Source organism: Drosophila novamexicana, unplaced genomic scaffold (assembly GCF_003285875.2).
Source record: "Drosophila novamexicana strain 15010-1031.04,08,12 unplaced genomic scaffold, DnovRS2.1 tig00000193-arrow-pilon, whole genome shotgun sequence".
NCBI lineage: Eukaryota > Metazoa > Arthropoda > Insecta > Diptera > Drosophilidae > Drosophila > Drosophila novamexicana.
This window is the reverse complement of record NW_020824787.1, coordinates 6,069,725-6,083,659: the sequence shown is the minus strand read 5'-3', so window position 1 is coordinate 6,083,659 and position 13,935 is coordinate 6,069,725. Positions and strand designations below refer to the sequence as shown.

Sequence of the window (13,935 nt, the reverse complement as noted above, 5' to 3'; positions counted from 1 at the left end):
ATTGATCTGGTCACACCCCGTAATACATATCAAATCTGATGTCTCTGTTAACTGTTCATAGCTGAGCATAGTAAATAAGTAAATATATCTTCTAAGCGAATTGGCAAACTTTGTGCATCTTTTGGATAAATGGCAAATCACGTCGCCAACATTCAAGCCATCAAGATGCAAAGACTTGCGCTGAAATCGCAGCAACTTAATCTGTAACTGAATAAAGTGCGGGCATGCCAGCGCACATTCAATTGCAGTTGCAGTTGCAGTTTGGTTCCATTCAGCAAATAGGTAGCACATATACCAAATGGCTGGGGTCCATGGAGGAGCCATAATTTAAATTTTCATGCGCCTCGGCTGTCAATTGTGCGCAGCCAACAACTCAGTTTAATGGCAGCAGCCCATGAGGAGCAGCCCCGCAGCAACAACAGCAACAAAATTTAAATACAAACAACTAGAAGCAACAACAGCAACAACAACAACAGCAGCCACAGTGGGCACCACTACAAGTAACCACTGTAGCTGGGCTTCAAATGGCGCTAAATCAAACGACGTCCACGAAATTGCCATAATGACGACACCACGATGACGATCATCGTGATGATGATGATGATGCTCGTGATGATGGAGCTGCAGCTGAGGATGCACTGGCTGCCATTGCAGTGGCTCGCTTCGGATCGGCAGCCAAATAATCAGCGCAAAATTATTGGAAAATCGTCTGCGCTGGCGCAAATACTGAAGAGCACTTGTTGAAATCTCAGCGCTAGTTGCAGAAAAACAAAAATAACAAACATAAATATACGAACTGTGAAAGAAGTGAGAGAAGAGTGGTTGGATCGAAAGTTAAATACCCTTGCAAACATTTGACACATATACGACAGTATGGCGGACTCATAATATCACAGTATTTCGTGCATTTATATTTAGTTTAATGTTATAAACTTAAAAATTTTAAGTTTAATTTGCATTCCAATTATGTATTCACGATTAAAGTGCAAAAATGCTTAGTATATAGGTAAGAGTAATAGGCTTAAAAAGTTTGCCAAACAACATTTAGATTTTTGCTAAAATAGCAGTCTCAATGTTTGACAGACGAGGGCGAAATTTTATTTGTGATTTTATATTTATGAAAATATTTGTATGAACCAAAATAGTTTTCCTATTCGACACTAAGAGTCTATTACAACTATGTACTATGGTGTTCCGATTCGGCATATTCCCACATATGACGGAGCTATACCACATGTAATACATATAGTTTAAGAACTAAGAGATTGATTTGTACATATTTATATGTGTGACAAACATTATAAAGTGTCAAAGTAATAATAACCTCCTTTAATGATATAAGCTTATTATACACAAAAGCTAAATTTGCGGTCGACTTATAGATTTTAACGCAAGCGATATAAATGAAGGATATTTGCCTCACAAAGCTCACAAGGAGTATTATATATATGAGTATATGTAGAAAATTGCATATATAGTCAGTTGCCACTTTGCGTTACAAGCTGCGTCACAAAATCAAAGCACTCGCTGCCTCGATACTACAAAAAATGATTGCACATGTTGCAAGCTGTAAGTTGCAAGTTGGCAAATCGAAATTATCGCATAATCGTGTCGAGCGCGTTGAGGCAATTTTGGTTGGATTTGTGGTTGCGCGGCACAGAAGCGACAGCGAGTCGCATGCAGCAAAGAACGTTCCGCCGAGTGCAAATTTGTGGCAGCTACTTTAGCTGCCACTCGAGTGCCAGCCGAACTGAAAGGTTCAGCAGATTCACATGTGCTGACGATCGGCAAACAAAAGTCACATTGGTCACGACCGACCAGCAACAGGCTGTATGCAATGGCAGGGGATCGCCCTAATTGAATGTGGGCGTGGCGCCACACAAATGACTCATTCACATCAAGCGGAGAGCAACAAATCAGGCAGAGTGTTCACAACGAGAGGCAACAATCCAAATGCGTCTAGTCTTAAAGTTAGCCGCTTGGTAAAGAACATTTGCAGCCCATAAATGCAAATAATGTGATCATGGAAGACATGTAGTGATATGTCTATGAGAACTTTGCTATGCAAATGCTTTGATGACACTTTATTTATATTTGAATCATAATAAACGCATTGGAAGGAGTTTATCAATGTGGCACGAGCTTATGAACTTCATTTGATTGTATTGAAAGAATATAGTGGAAGAATAGACTTAAAAGAATATAACTGAAGGAATATATTGGATATCAAATAACATTAGGGGGAATTTATAAGAGTATTTCAAAGATGAGCAGAAAAAATGTTCATGAAACTTTTAAAGCTTAAATTAAAGTGACCGGTAATTGTTCATATTTCAACTTAGGAAAATCATATCCGTTTCTTCAGAAATCAAATAATGCTTTTCTATAACCGCCTCAATAATTGTCAAAAAAAAAAAAACGCCTTCGAGTCAGAGAATCTTTCCTGACACACACATCACGTTTTAGAAATCGAGTCGAAAATGTTTAAAAATTTCTTAATTATTTTAATGCTCTGTGCGCTCCAAACTTATTCGCAGTCTGTGGAGCTTTCCAAGGGGCTGGGCGCCAAAAAGAATGCCGCCAGCACCACGCTCTACACGATTGAGGGCCTCATTCTGCCGCCCGATCCGCTGATCCGCATCAGTGCCCAGTGGCCGGCGGACATAACGCTGTCGATCAATGGAGGCGAGTACCAGGGATTCGTGCGGCTGGATGGCAGCTTTACCATAAGCGGTGTCCCGTCCGGCAGTTACATAGTGTACGCGCATCATGCGGATATTTTCTTTCAGCCTGTGCGCGTGGACATTGCCCACAATGGCAAGTTCCGGGCGCGCAAGGTGAGCCACATCAAGCCATCGCAGGTGGTGAGGTTGCCCTATCCGCTGGTCCTGAAGCCCGTCATGCGTCGCCGTTACTTCCGCACCCGCGAGCAGTGGAACATCATGGACTACGTGCTGAATCCCATGGTGCTGCTCATGGTGGTGCCGCTCATGCTGATGCTGCTGCTGCCGCGACTCATCAACGATCCGGAAACCAAGCGCGAAATCGAGAGTATACAATTCCCCAAGATACCCAACGGCATGCCGGATCTCAGCGATGTGCTCACCTCGCTGCTAACCGGAAAGCGACCACCCGAAAAGGAGAAGAAGGCCATTGGAGGCACCGCAAATAAAAGGCGCAACTAGCTAGCTCCTTGTTTTTATGCGATTCACTTCTGAAGTTTCATGCATTATTATGAATCTGTGAATAATATCCGAGATGAATCAGTATGAAGCTTCTTCTTTCCTTCTTATTAGCTGGCGAGAAGCGAACTGATGCTTCTGTCATATATATCTATATCTATAGTTATTATGGTTACCTTCTCATCAGGTTTTATTTTCTGTTAATGTTATTTCAGGTTTTATACTACGCTGAAATTCTGTGAAAGGGGTGCCTTCAACTGATAATTTTTCCTTTTAATTTTATATTAGCAGCTGGGTAAGGTCTTGAAAGAAACGACCAGTTTTTTGACACTTTACACAGTGCATTCCTCGATAAGAAGCTTTGTCTAAGCGAGCCTGTAATGTAACGTCCCAGCTTTTATTTTTGTATTTTCCTAAGTAGAGTTTAAGATCTACGTGCTTCAGTTGCGATAGATCCTGAGTGCTACCATCGTATTTTCTTGTCTATTTACAATTTTTTTCATGTACCAATTGCAACCCCCGTTGCAGTCTGATGTTAGGGGTTGAATTCATTGCTGTATAGAAATTTTTGTCAGTCAAAGAGACTCACTGAGGAATTTCTTATTGAGCTTTTCAGTAAGTTTCGTATTTGATGAGTCAGTAATTGCCACTCCCAAAGTTAAAAGACCAATATCTGATTTATAAATTCAATAAAAGTCGGTTTATTTTGATCACAATGATTCATTTTTCCAATTTCATTCTCTTTGCCCAGGCGTTTGGCAGCCCTGAGAAGGGCCTTTTTCTTATTGTTTTCTTTTTCTTTTTTTTTTTTTGGTATTTTTTTTTTTCTTTTCTAAATTTCAATTGATTTCTGGGCAATGAGCCCAAGGTTAAAGAGAAACAACGCCCGGTTCAGCTGACAGATGCCAAAGTCTTTCAAGGATGTCACGAGGCGCAGAGGAAACGATCCTGAAAATGTAGAAAATAAATAGGAATTGTTAGAATTTAAGAAAAGGCGGCAACAGTTGGTGTTATAAGGAGCTTTTGGCATTTACGATCTGAATAATTACCTTGAAAAAGTCGGCCCAGTTGCATGGCTGTCCTGTGGGCGTGGCGCGTGCCAGTGGGCGGCGAAATTTGTGTTTCCCGGCAGACAGAAACGGCTGCCCAACTGCCGCGACGCGCTGCGTTTTGTCGAAATATCCTTTCGATCGATCTGACATCATATATAAGAATATATATTATATATGGTCTGGTTCGTACTGAATGAAGAGTCGCTTGACTTTGCCCCCCGCCACGCCACGCCCCACGGCGAGCGGGGAGTAGCGCGTGCGCGCGCCAAGCGTGGCAAACAAAAAGGTTGATAAAAATCTTTTGTTCGAAACAACGAAAAATATTCGGTGGCAATTCTTGGCGTGCCCACTTTTTAGGCGGTCTTCTCTTTCTTCACGCAGAACTGACGCAGTGCAGCCAGCGAATTGCTGGCGCTCAGATTCTCCGGCGCCGCGGACTCGCCAGCTCCCGCTGCCGCTGCCGCCGCCGAAGCAGCGGCTGCCAGTTTGGCGCGCGTATTTGCAGCTCCGCTGCTGCTGCCGGCGCCGCTGCTGCCCAGAGAGTCGAACATGGAGCTGAGCGCGTTGAGGGAATCACTTGGATATTTCTTGTTGTTGCCATCGCTACCGTCGTACGATTTGTGGCTGGATGCTGGCGATTTGGGCGTGGCCGAGCGCTGGCTGTCCGCTGGGCTGCGCGGCGGCAGCGGCAGGCGCGACGCCTGCGGACTGGCAGCGGCTGATGAAGATTTAGGTGAGCTGCCATTGTTATTTGTGTTATTGTTGTTGTTGCTGCTGCTGTTGTTGTTGTTGTAGCTGCCATTTAGCAGCGGCGTCTCCACCTCCGTTTTGGGCGAAGCAGCAGCCAAATCCTGCGGCTCCTCGCCCAGCTCAGACTTGATCTCCATTTTGAGGCTAGACTCCGGCTCCTGTTTAATGGGCAACTCCTGCACAGACGCCGCCGCCGGCGGCTGCTGCTGCTGCAGCTGCTTCTCAGGCGTGGGCGCCTCGAGGCGTGGCCTCGCCTCGGCGCTGCACTCGCTGCCGCTGCGCTCGCTGCTCGTGTAGCGATAATGCTGATAGTAGGGATCGCTGGTGTCGATCAACGGCTTGTTGTAGTCGACGGTCTCATCGATGCCCAGACGCTTTAGTATGCTGCTGGCCACCGGCGAGGTGTTCTTTGTGGACGAGTTCGAGGGGCTGCTAGCCGGCAGGCTGGCGTGTCGCGGCGGCGTGTCGAAGCTGGTGGTAAACATCTGCTCGATGGCGCTCAGCACCGAGGAGGAGCCGGCCGCGGCTGCTTTGCCCGTGCCGCTGGCGCCGTTCTTCTGCTCCAGCTCGGGCGACTTGTTCTTGGCCAGCAGCTGGGCCGCTTTGGCTATTTCCTCCGGCGACTTGACGCCTGTTATATACTGGCGCATGCGTTCGGCGAAGAGGGCGGCCTCCGATTTCTCTGGCTTGCTGGCGCCGGTCTTCTCTAGCGGCGGCTGCTCCTCGCCGGGATTGGCCTTCAGCTCGAGCAGCTTGCGCACGGGCAGCGACTTCTCGCGCTTCTTAGGCGCCGGCCGTTTGCGTGCGCCGGCGGACTGCAGCAGCGGCTCCGCGTAGTGATTGTTTTTGGCCATATGATTACTGAGATCCCCCAAGGAGCTGAAGGCCTTGTCGCACACCTTGCACGTGAGCACGGCGGAGAGCGTGCGCGACTCCTCGGAGCTGAGGCTGTTCTGGCCACCATCCTTGCTGTGATCCGCGTTCGCATTGCCCGACTTGATGGAGATGCTCTGCTCCTGTGACAGGATGTTCGTATAGTGCTGCGTCTCCTGCATGTGCTTGGTCATCTCGCCCAGCGACCGGAAGCTCTCGCCGCAGCGCATGCACTTGAGTATCTGCATGGCCTGCTCCACGCCCTTGCCCAGCCACACGTTCTGGCCGCGCACAAGCTTGCGGGGCAGCGGAGTGGGCGGATCGCCGCGATACTGGAAAGCGTTCTTCACGTTCGCCGAGGGCGCCTGATTGCCAGCGTTGCCAGACTGTTTGCGCTGTTGCTGCTGGTGGTGCTGGTGCTGCTGCTGCTGCTGTTGGTGGTGCTGATGCTGGTGGTGGCTGCCGCCGCCGGCCGGCGATGCACCCGAATTGGAATGCGAGTGGTGGTGCGGCTGATTGCTGGGCAGATTGCCAAAGGGCGGCACGTTGACACCGCAGTGCTTGCTGTCCTTCATGTGCGTGGTGAGCGCCTCGAGCGTGGGGAAGCTCTGCTTGCACCACACGCATCTGAACACCGAGCTGGCCACACCCTTGTTCTGCCAGTGCGATTGCCAGATGTTGTGCCGCGCCTTTGTCACCCCGCCGCCGGCGGCGCCGCCCTCCACCGACGCATTATTTGCCGCGGAGTTGCCGCTGGAGTTGCCCGCGCCCGTTTGATTGGCGGGACTTTTGGGCGGTGGTGCAGCGGCTGCGTTGGGTGTTGTCGCCTTGTTCTGTGGCTTTTCCTTGTGCAGCGACGAAGTGCCGCCGCCGCCGCCGCCACCCTTGACAATATCCGACATCTTCTCGAGCGGATCCACTACCAGATCATTCTTGCCATTCCAGTCGGGAAACTGGCCCGCACGAAATATGTTGGCAGCCGCCACTGCAGCCAAATAGGGATTGACACCGGGCAGGAGGGGCGCTGTGGCTGCAGCCGGTGAGGAATTCGCCGGCGGACTGTCGGACTTGAACATTTTCTTCACCTGAATCTGGCCAATGGGGCTCTCCTTGTCGTGGGTGCGCTTCCGTGTGCCCACCGAGAGATCAAGCGGATTGTTGCCGCCATCGTCGAACTCCTCCTCCTCCTCGGAGGCCACCGGCTCCGCAGACTCGGCACGCGCATACAGATTGGTGCGAAAGTCCAGCGCCTCCGAGTTGCTGCTGGAGGCGGTGGGCGAGGCCTGTGGCGGCAGCTTAAACGGCGCAGCCGCCTCGCTTGGCAGCGGCAGCGGCAGCCGTGGCCCCGCAGCAGCAGCTGCCGCCAGCGGGAAGCCGTACTGCTGTGCGGCGGCGGCCACCATGTGCAGGTAGGCCTCCATGGAGGACGGCTGGGCGGGCAGCGTTTGCGGCACCGCTGGGAATGTTGAATGCATTGTGGTGGGCACAACGGGCATCACGCCACCCGACAAATGCGCCGCGTCCCGCTGGCCACCATTGTCCGAGGAATTGGAATCGTGCGAGGGGCAGCGCTCGCTGGAATTCGCCGATTCCGTGGAACGTGGACGTGCTGTGGGCAGGGCGCTGCAAGGACAAGAGGGTGAAGGCAGCGAATTAAATCTTGACTCCCATAATTACATATATATTTAATAGATCTAAGTATATATAATCGAGTTTTAAAAGCGAAAACTCTATAGTAGATGAATCAGTTACTTCGAAGTTGATGCCTATACCTGAATGCCGAAAGAATTCTACTCATAAGAAGATCTCTTTTCGGTGTCGTATATAAAATATATAATATGATAAATAGAATATACCAAGACAGCGTTTGCCTCAACTATTGAAAGAAAAGTAATATCTAAAATGTTTAGCACACAATGTATCACGAGCAAGGCCGGGTAATACCCGCTTGTTTTATATATTTATATGGGCAGTTTTTTGGATTTTTAAAATGTTGTTAAATATGTTTTAGATTCAGTTTAAAGTAGCGAAAACACGAATTCTTATATTAAGACAATTTTAGCATTTTATGACTTCTTATTATCAAATTAATTGCAGTACTCAAATTGGGATAAAGAGAATTGCAAATAGTTTAATTGAGGTCCTGAGAAAAGCTAAATTTGAACATAATAATTCATTAAAAGCTCGCTTTGCTGCAGCATTAACCCATTGAGTAATAAAGTATTACTCAATGGCATTAACCAAAGCCCGTGAAAAATATGTGCAACAGGCACACGAGTTGGGCATATTTTCTTAGTACATTTAATTCTAATTTTAGTTTCATGATTAACCTATTTATAATTATGCAGGCACCTGTTGCTGTTTTGATCAATTTTAATCGTGATGGTAATAATGTTTTTCGTCTTTACGATTAAATCAATCTTCCTGCCTGCTTTATCGCTCGTAATAAACAAACAATTAATCACATTCACAATTATTTTGTGCAATAAATTGTGCTAATTATACAAAATACTAAAATTAGGCAACGTTATCGGCGATCAGTGATCACTGATTAGTGATCATGTGATCATAATGTTAGTCACTAATCAAATTTGTCGCTTATATGGGGGGACTGCCGCAATATGGAAGCACTTAAATGTTTGGTCGCAGAATAGAAAGAACTTTCCCTCCCCAAATGTTACATAATATCAATAGAAAGAGATAACAGTAATCAACGAGAAATATGCTTTCGAATTTGAATGGGCCGTAATGTTGTCAGACAAACGATGCCTCTCTTTCTTTCACTACAAAGCAAATGAAACATAGATCATTAGTGAAAGCTTTCAATATGAGCATCGACTTTCGAGCCAGTCGAGTGATCTCTATTGCTCCAAATCTATATGCCCATTATATAAATATATATATCTGCATGTTTTTATATATTTCTGGCAAATCAGGACAGGGGGCAGGCGCAACAATAAAAATCAAGTGGCACAACAATGGCAACAATATGAAACATATGTCAACATTTCATTTGTTATTCAAATTCAACTGCGGCGGCCCATAAACCAAAACGAAACTGTGGCCAGCTGTTTCAAATGCCGCACCCCCTTACCCCCCCCCCCCCCCTATTTCTCTCTCTCTCTCTACAGAGTAGTTCGCTTGGCTGACAAGTTTTGGTCGTAAAAATCGTCAAAATCGGTTATATTTATTTGGAACAATGCCATTTAATTCGAGACAGCAAAGCGTGAATTATGAGTGAAGCTCATCATCGTCGTGATTATCAACAGATCTCTCGTCATCGAAGATCTGTTATTTTTTTGTTTTTTTAATAGCTGGCAACGCTGCGCAGGAGGCGGCTCATAAAATTGACGACAAAGCGACGCACAAAAGCCATTCCACATATTTTGCATAAATTAAACACCGTTCCCTACCCTTCCCCTCCCCAGCCCCCTTCTGAGTGTGCATAAATAACTAACAAATTTTTATTAGTCTGCATCTATAAATCTGCAAGGCACATGCTTAAATATTTTATATACATTTATAACATTTTTTTTCTGCTTTTTCATTTATAATTTTCGTAGTTTTGATTTCCTCAATTTTGAGCTAGTTTACACTCATTTTCAGCCAAAAGCAATTTATTTGCGCTGTGCCCATTTACATAAATTGCAAAAACAAAACAGTTGTAAAATATTTAGCTTGTTTTTATTAACATTTCTCTTGCGTGGGCGTGGCTCAGCTGCCCAGAGCTGGGCATTGTTGATGAGTCGCTGAGTTGATGAACTGCCGGAAATGGCAATGAATTATGGCCCGTTACGCAGCGGATTCGTTAGAATTATCGATTGGCTTTTAATAATGCAAGAAGACAATAGGTGAGTCACATTCCTTAATTGCTGCAGCAGTCTGGCAACGCCAATCACTTATAAATCACGCTGGTCACACTCTCTTGCTGCAAGTTGGCAGCTTTGTTTACTTTTGTTGCTTCGCATTTGAAATGCATAAGTTTTTGTTAAGCGACTACAAATCGATTTAGTTTAACTAACAAATTGTTCTCTCAACTAAGGCTGTGCGATACGGAGTCGTTTTTTTTTTTTTGGCTAACCTGTAGCTAAACAAGTTGGCAGCACGCGCCAAACCGAAAGCTAAAGTAAACACGATTTAAATAGCCATTAAATTAAACTAATTATAGTTGCTTAGGCAAAGCTTGGCAAATATTATTAGAAGCTCTGTTAACTGAGATAGCATAAGAAGACATTTCCGAAGCACGATAAATTAGATTAATAATAATTGGAAAGGGTTAAAATTGCTTTAAACAAAAAAAAAACAAGCATTACGAATATTAACATTAATAAAGGTATATACAAATATAATATATATTGTAAAAAATCTATAAAAAAAAATATATATGATAAATAATATTAAATAAAAAGAAAAGAAATAATAACAAAACTAATAATATATAAGAATACAAATTAATTAATAAAATGAACAAAATTTATAAAAATAATAATAAAAAATTAATTAAACTACTATTAAATAATAATAAAAATGTATTTAAATTAATTATTTTAATTCTCTTTTAGTGTAAATTAATTTTAAGTCTTCCTAATTTGTATATATATTTGAATATTTAAATAATTCATATTATTTATTTTAATACCTTTTAGAGTAAGTTAATTTTAACTCCTAATTTCTATATGTATATTTTCTTTGCTTCTTATTGTTTTAAAGCTAGCCTAGCACACCGATCGCTCAGCATTTGTTATGCCAGCCTTAAGTTGTCCAAGACAATAAATATTTTATCAAATCTATCTATTGTGGTAAAAGACAATAGATCCCAAAGCTGTGCCAACTTCTAAGTGCAGCAATATTGATGGGCTTTCGACAATGTCAAACGCCAAAAGGCCGACAGATATATCGCATTTATATATCATTATAATTATGTTGTCTTTTAAATGGGCAGCGTTTTTAATGAAATGGTGATTCATTGACATTCTTTCACATAATGTGAAATTGTGCAATGTACGTGCTGTGCCATAAGATTGAACTCCTTTCTCTCAGATACCTAATACACATACCTGCGCTTTAGCTAACTGCTAATTGGATTTACAGATTGCAGGCTGTGATTAAGACTCGAAAAAAAAGATATGGGGAAATACCTCAACTAAAATAACAACAACAACAACAGCGGCAGCGGCAGCGACTAGTTTTCCCCGTTGCAGCAGCTATCATAATATGCAATCTTGTTATTTGATGAAGCTTAAATCAAAATGATTTATACGCAGCGGCTAAAATGCAGTTAATTACAAGCGGGAATTGTCTCATTAATAATCACACACGCACACACACACACATACACATCGAGTCGACAGATTGACGAGTTGATCTGGGCAATTATATGGCCATAGCTGACTAGCAGCTAACTTGTAGATACTTTTGTACTTGCCAGATACTTTTGCAACGCATGACTAATACGCGCCATCAAAACTAAATGTTACTAAATAGCGCACACCCCACTCCCCGCAACCCCGCACCCCCGCAACCCCAAGCTAGCTGCAAATTGTGCGCATAAATCTTTCAGTAATAGGCGCGCACACACACGCAGCTAAGGCTACACTCACAGATACAGGCACAGACACAGATACAGATACACCCACATGTAGAGCATATGAAATTTTGATTTTGGACTATTTGCCTGAACGAATAGCATTCATGATTTATTCATTTCCATACGTCAGCGCCTTGGAAAATGCCTTCATGAAAACGAGCCAACAAATCGGGCTGCAGTTTCCCATTTCCAAAAATCAAAAAAAGAAAAGCAACAACAATAAAAGAAAAAGAGAGGCACCCCGCCCCACCCCTAGCTGAAAACTCGTTTCGCGTTACGATTTATTCAAATGTATCTGAAACGAGTTTAATCACAAAGCCTACGGCAAACATTTAGGCAGCGATAATTATGAGCAATTGGCCTAAAACAATCGTGTTTAGTTAGTTGAACTAAATGTATTTACCGCTAGTTATCGCCTGGTATTCGCGCTTTATTCTTTTCTTATTATAAATCAATTCTCCTTTATACTTATTCTTATTATTATTATTATTATTATTATTATTATACTCTTCGCTTTAGTCAGCGTGTGGATTGGGTGGGTGTTGCTTGATAAATGGCCTTAATATTGGTGCGGGCTTTTAATTTATAACGACAGGTGTGCGACGACGCCGACTGCGACGTCGATGTTGACCATCAAATGATTCGCATATTCGTCAGAATTATTTTCAAATCGAATTCTAAAGTAATCATTTCATGGATCATGCGGCGATTCGATCAGCCAAGCGATAAGACTGTCGACTGTCATGTGATTGCGATCTTATTAACCAGTTTGAGTAATAGTTAATGAGTGCACAAATATATATATATTGATTCATATATATATATATAGAATGCGTATCGCTGTCGAAACCAGTTCGAAATCGATCAAAATATATATATTTTGGCAGTAAACAGTTTCACATTTCAATCTAATACAAGATCAAGATCATAATTAGGCAAACAATTTAAATGCAATGCAACAAAAATTCAATTTACATTTGTATCATATAAAACAAAATTTCAATTTCTGAATTTTAACAAAATAATTAAATGTTAAAAATATTGGGCTTTTTAAATAGATGCAACGATAAAAACAAGTAACGACATTTTTGGCAATTGAACGCAGTTAAATCGAGCACAAATTTCAACAAAAGAAAATCTTTAAAGAAATTATATTTTAAAGAAATTTGTATTTGTTTCATATTATAGAAGTCCCTAGAAGTAAAATATGTCATCTTTATAGAAATTATATTAAAAAGTAACTTTTATTATTTGAAGTAAACTAATACTTCTTTTTGTAAATCAAATAATAAAGAATCTATCTCTAGGACCCAAAGTAACAATGACACAGACTTTACTCCAAATGTCTTTTTCATCTATATTGTTTATTACAATGATATATTGTTTTCATCGCTTTATTCTTTTATATATGAATTTATTGTTTTCAACGCTTAACTTAAACTAATATGTTTACCAAATTAAATACTAATGGCTAATAAACTAACCATAACCAACAATGTCAATTGCCGCAAATCAAGATAACTAGCAATAAATACACGGAAAAATACTTATAAAGAGCACGTATCTGCGATTATAGATGGGAAGTACGAATTTAAAACCGAATTATTTATGATTTAAATGTACTTGAATGTGCAAAGTATTTATTTGCATTTCGCTTGTTTGACAAGACAACAAATTGATAACTAACAGACTCTTGCATATTTGTTAATTCACGTATTTAACTGCAGCCAAATACATTTAACTCTACAATAGATAACAAAATTTACTATAAAGTTCTTCTGTATCATATGATATAGAAACCACATTGAAAATGTTAGATATAGATATAAGATATAGTTCATGTTTCATTCAATGTTCATCTATCTATGTATTTCTATCAACTTTCATCTAATCAAGAGTCCAAGTTTGTTATTTATGCAAAATATTTCCTTAAAAATAATTATAAATGTCAATTGGAATTATAAATAAATAAAAAGCACATTTGTCCAAACAAATGAATTCTTCAAGAATCTTAATGCTTAGTTGCTTTACAATGCTTAAGTGTGGCCAGAACAATTCCTTTACAAAGTTTAAGTGTGACCAAAACAAAAAAAATGTCGAAACTTTATTATTTATTAATAATATTAACTTACCCGGCATTGAGCGCCTGTCTGTAGATCTCGAGCATCAGAGCCTCGTGCAACATTTTCAGATTTTGCTGAATTTTGACGGATTGTTTTTTCTTCTTCTTTTTCTATTTGGTTTTTTTTTTTTTGTTCAATAGATAAACTGCGGGGCGGGTTTTGCGGGGGGCTTCGGTAGCCGCAAACAAATTGCGTTTGCTTTAGCCAACACTTTTTAAATATAGCTTAAATTTAATTTGACACAATATGCATTTGCAATATTAGTTAATTAACTAATTAATATTTGTTTGTATTTTTGCACTTGGTACTTTTTAGCGTTGAGCTACGTATAACTTGTGTGTTAAATAGTGTAATTTATATCTTTAAAT

The 13,935-nt window shown here is 42.0% G+C and overlaps 2 protein-coding genes across 2 annotated transcripts; one reads left to right on the top strand and one right to left on the bottom strand.

The window, feature by feature from the left end:
* Positions 1–2,427: 2,427 nt before the first annotated feature.
* LOC115758705 (ER membrane protein complex subunit 7 homolog) lies at positions 2,428–3,264 on the top strand. The gene has a single exon (XM_030699453.1). The coding sequence runs from the start codon at positions 2,481–2,483 to the stop codon at positions 3,183–3,185; it is 705 nt and encodes a 234-aa protein (XP_030555313.1). The 5' UTR covers positions 2,428–2,480; the 3' UTR covers positions 3,186–3,264.
* A 628-nt stretch (positions 3,265–3,892) lies between these two features.
* LOC115758778 (protein teashirt) lies at positions 3,893–13,636 on the bottom strand. The gene is made up of 4 exons (XM_030699544.1): positions 13,577–13,636; positions 6,368–7,480; positions 4,232–6,316; positions 3,893–4,130 (listed from the first exon to the last, which is right to left on the bottom strand). The coding sequence occupies exons 1-3, from the start codon at positions 13,627–13,629 to the stop codon at positions 4,588–4,590; spliced, it is 2,895 nt and encodes a 964-aa protein (XP_030555404.1). The 5' UTR covers positions 13,630–13,636; the 3' UTR covers positions 3,893–4,130; positions 4,232–4,587.
* Between the last annotated feature and the right edge of the window lie 299 nt (positions 13,637–13,935).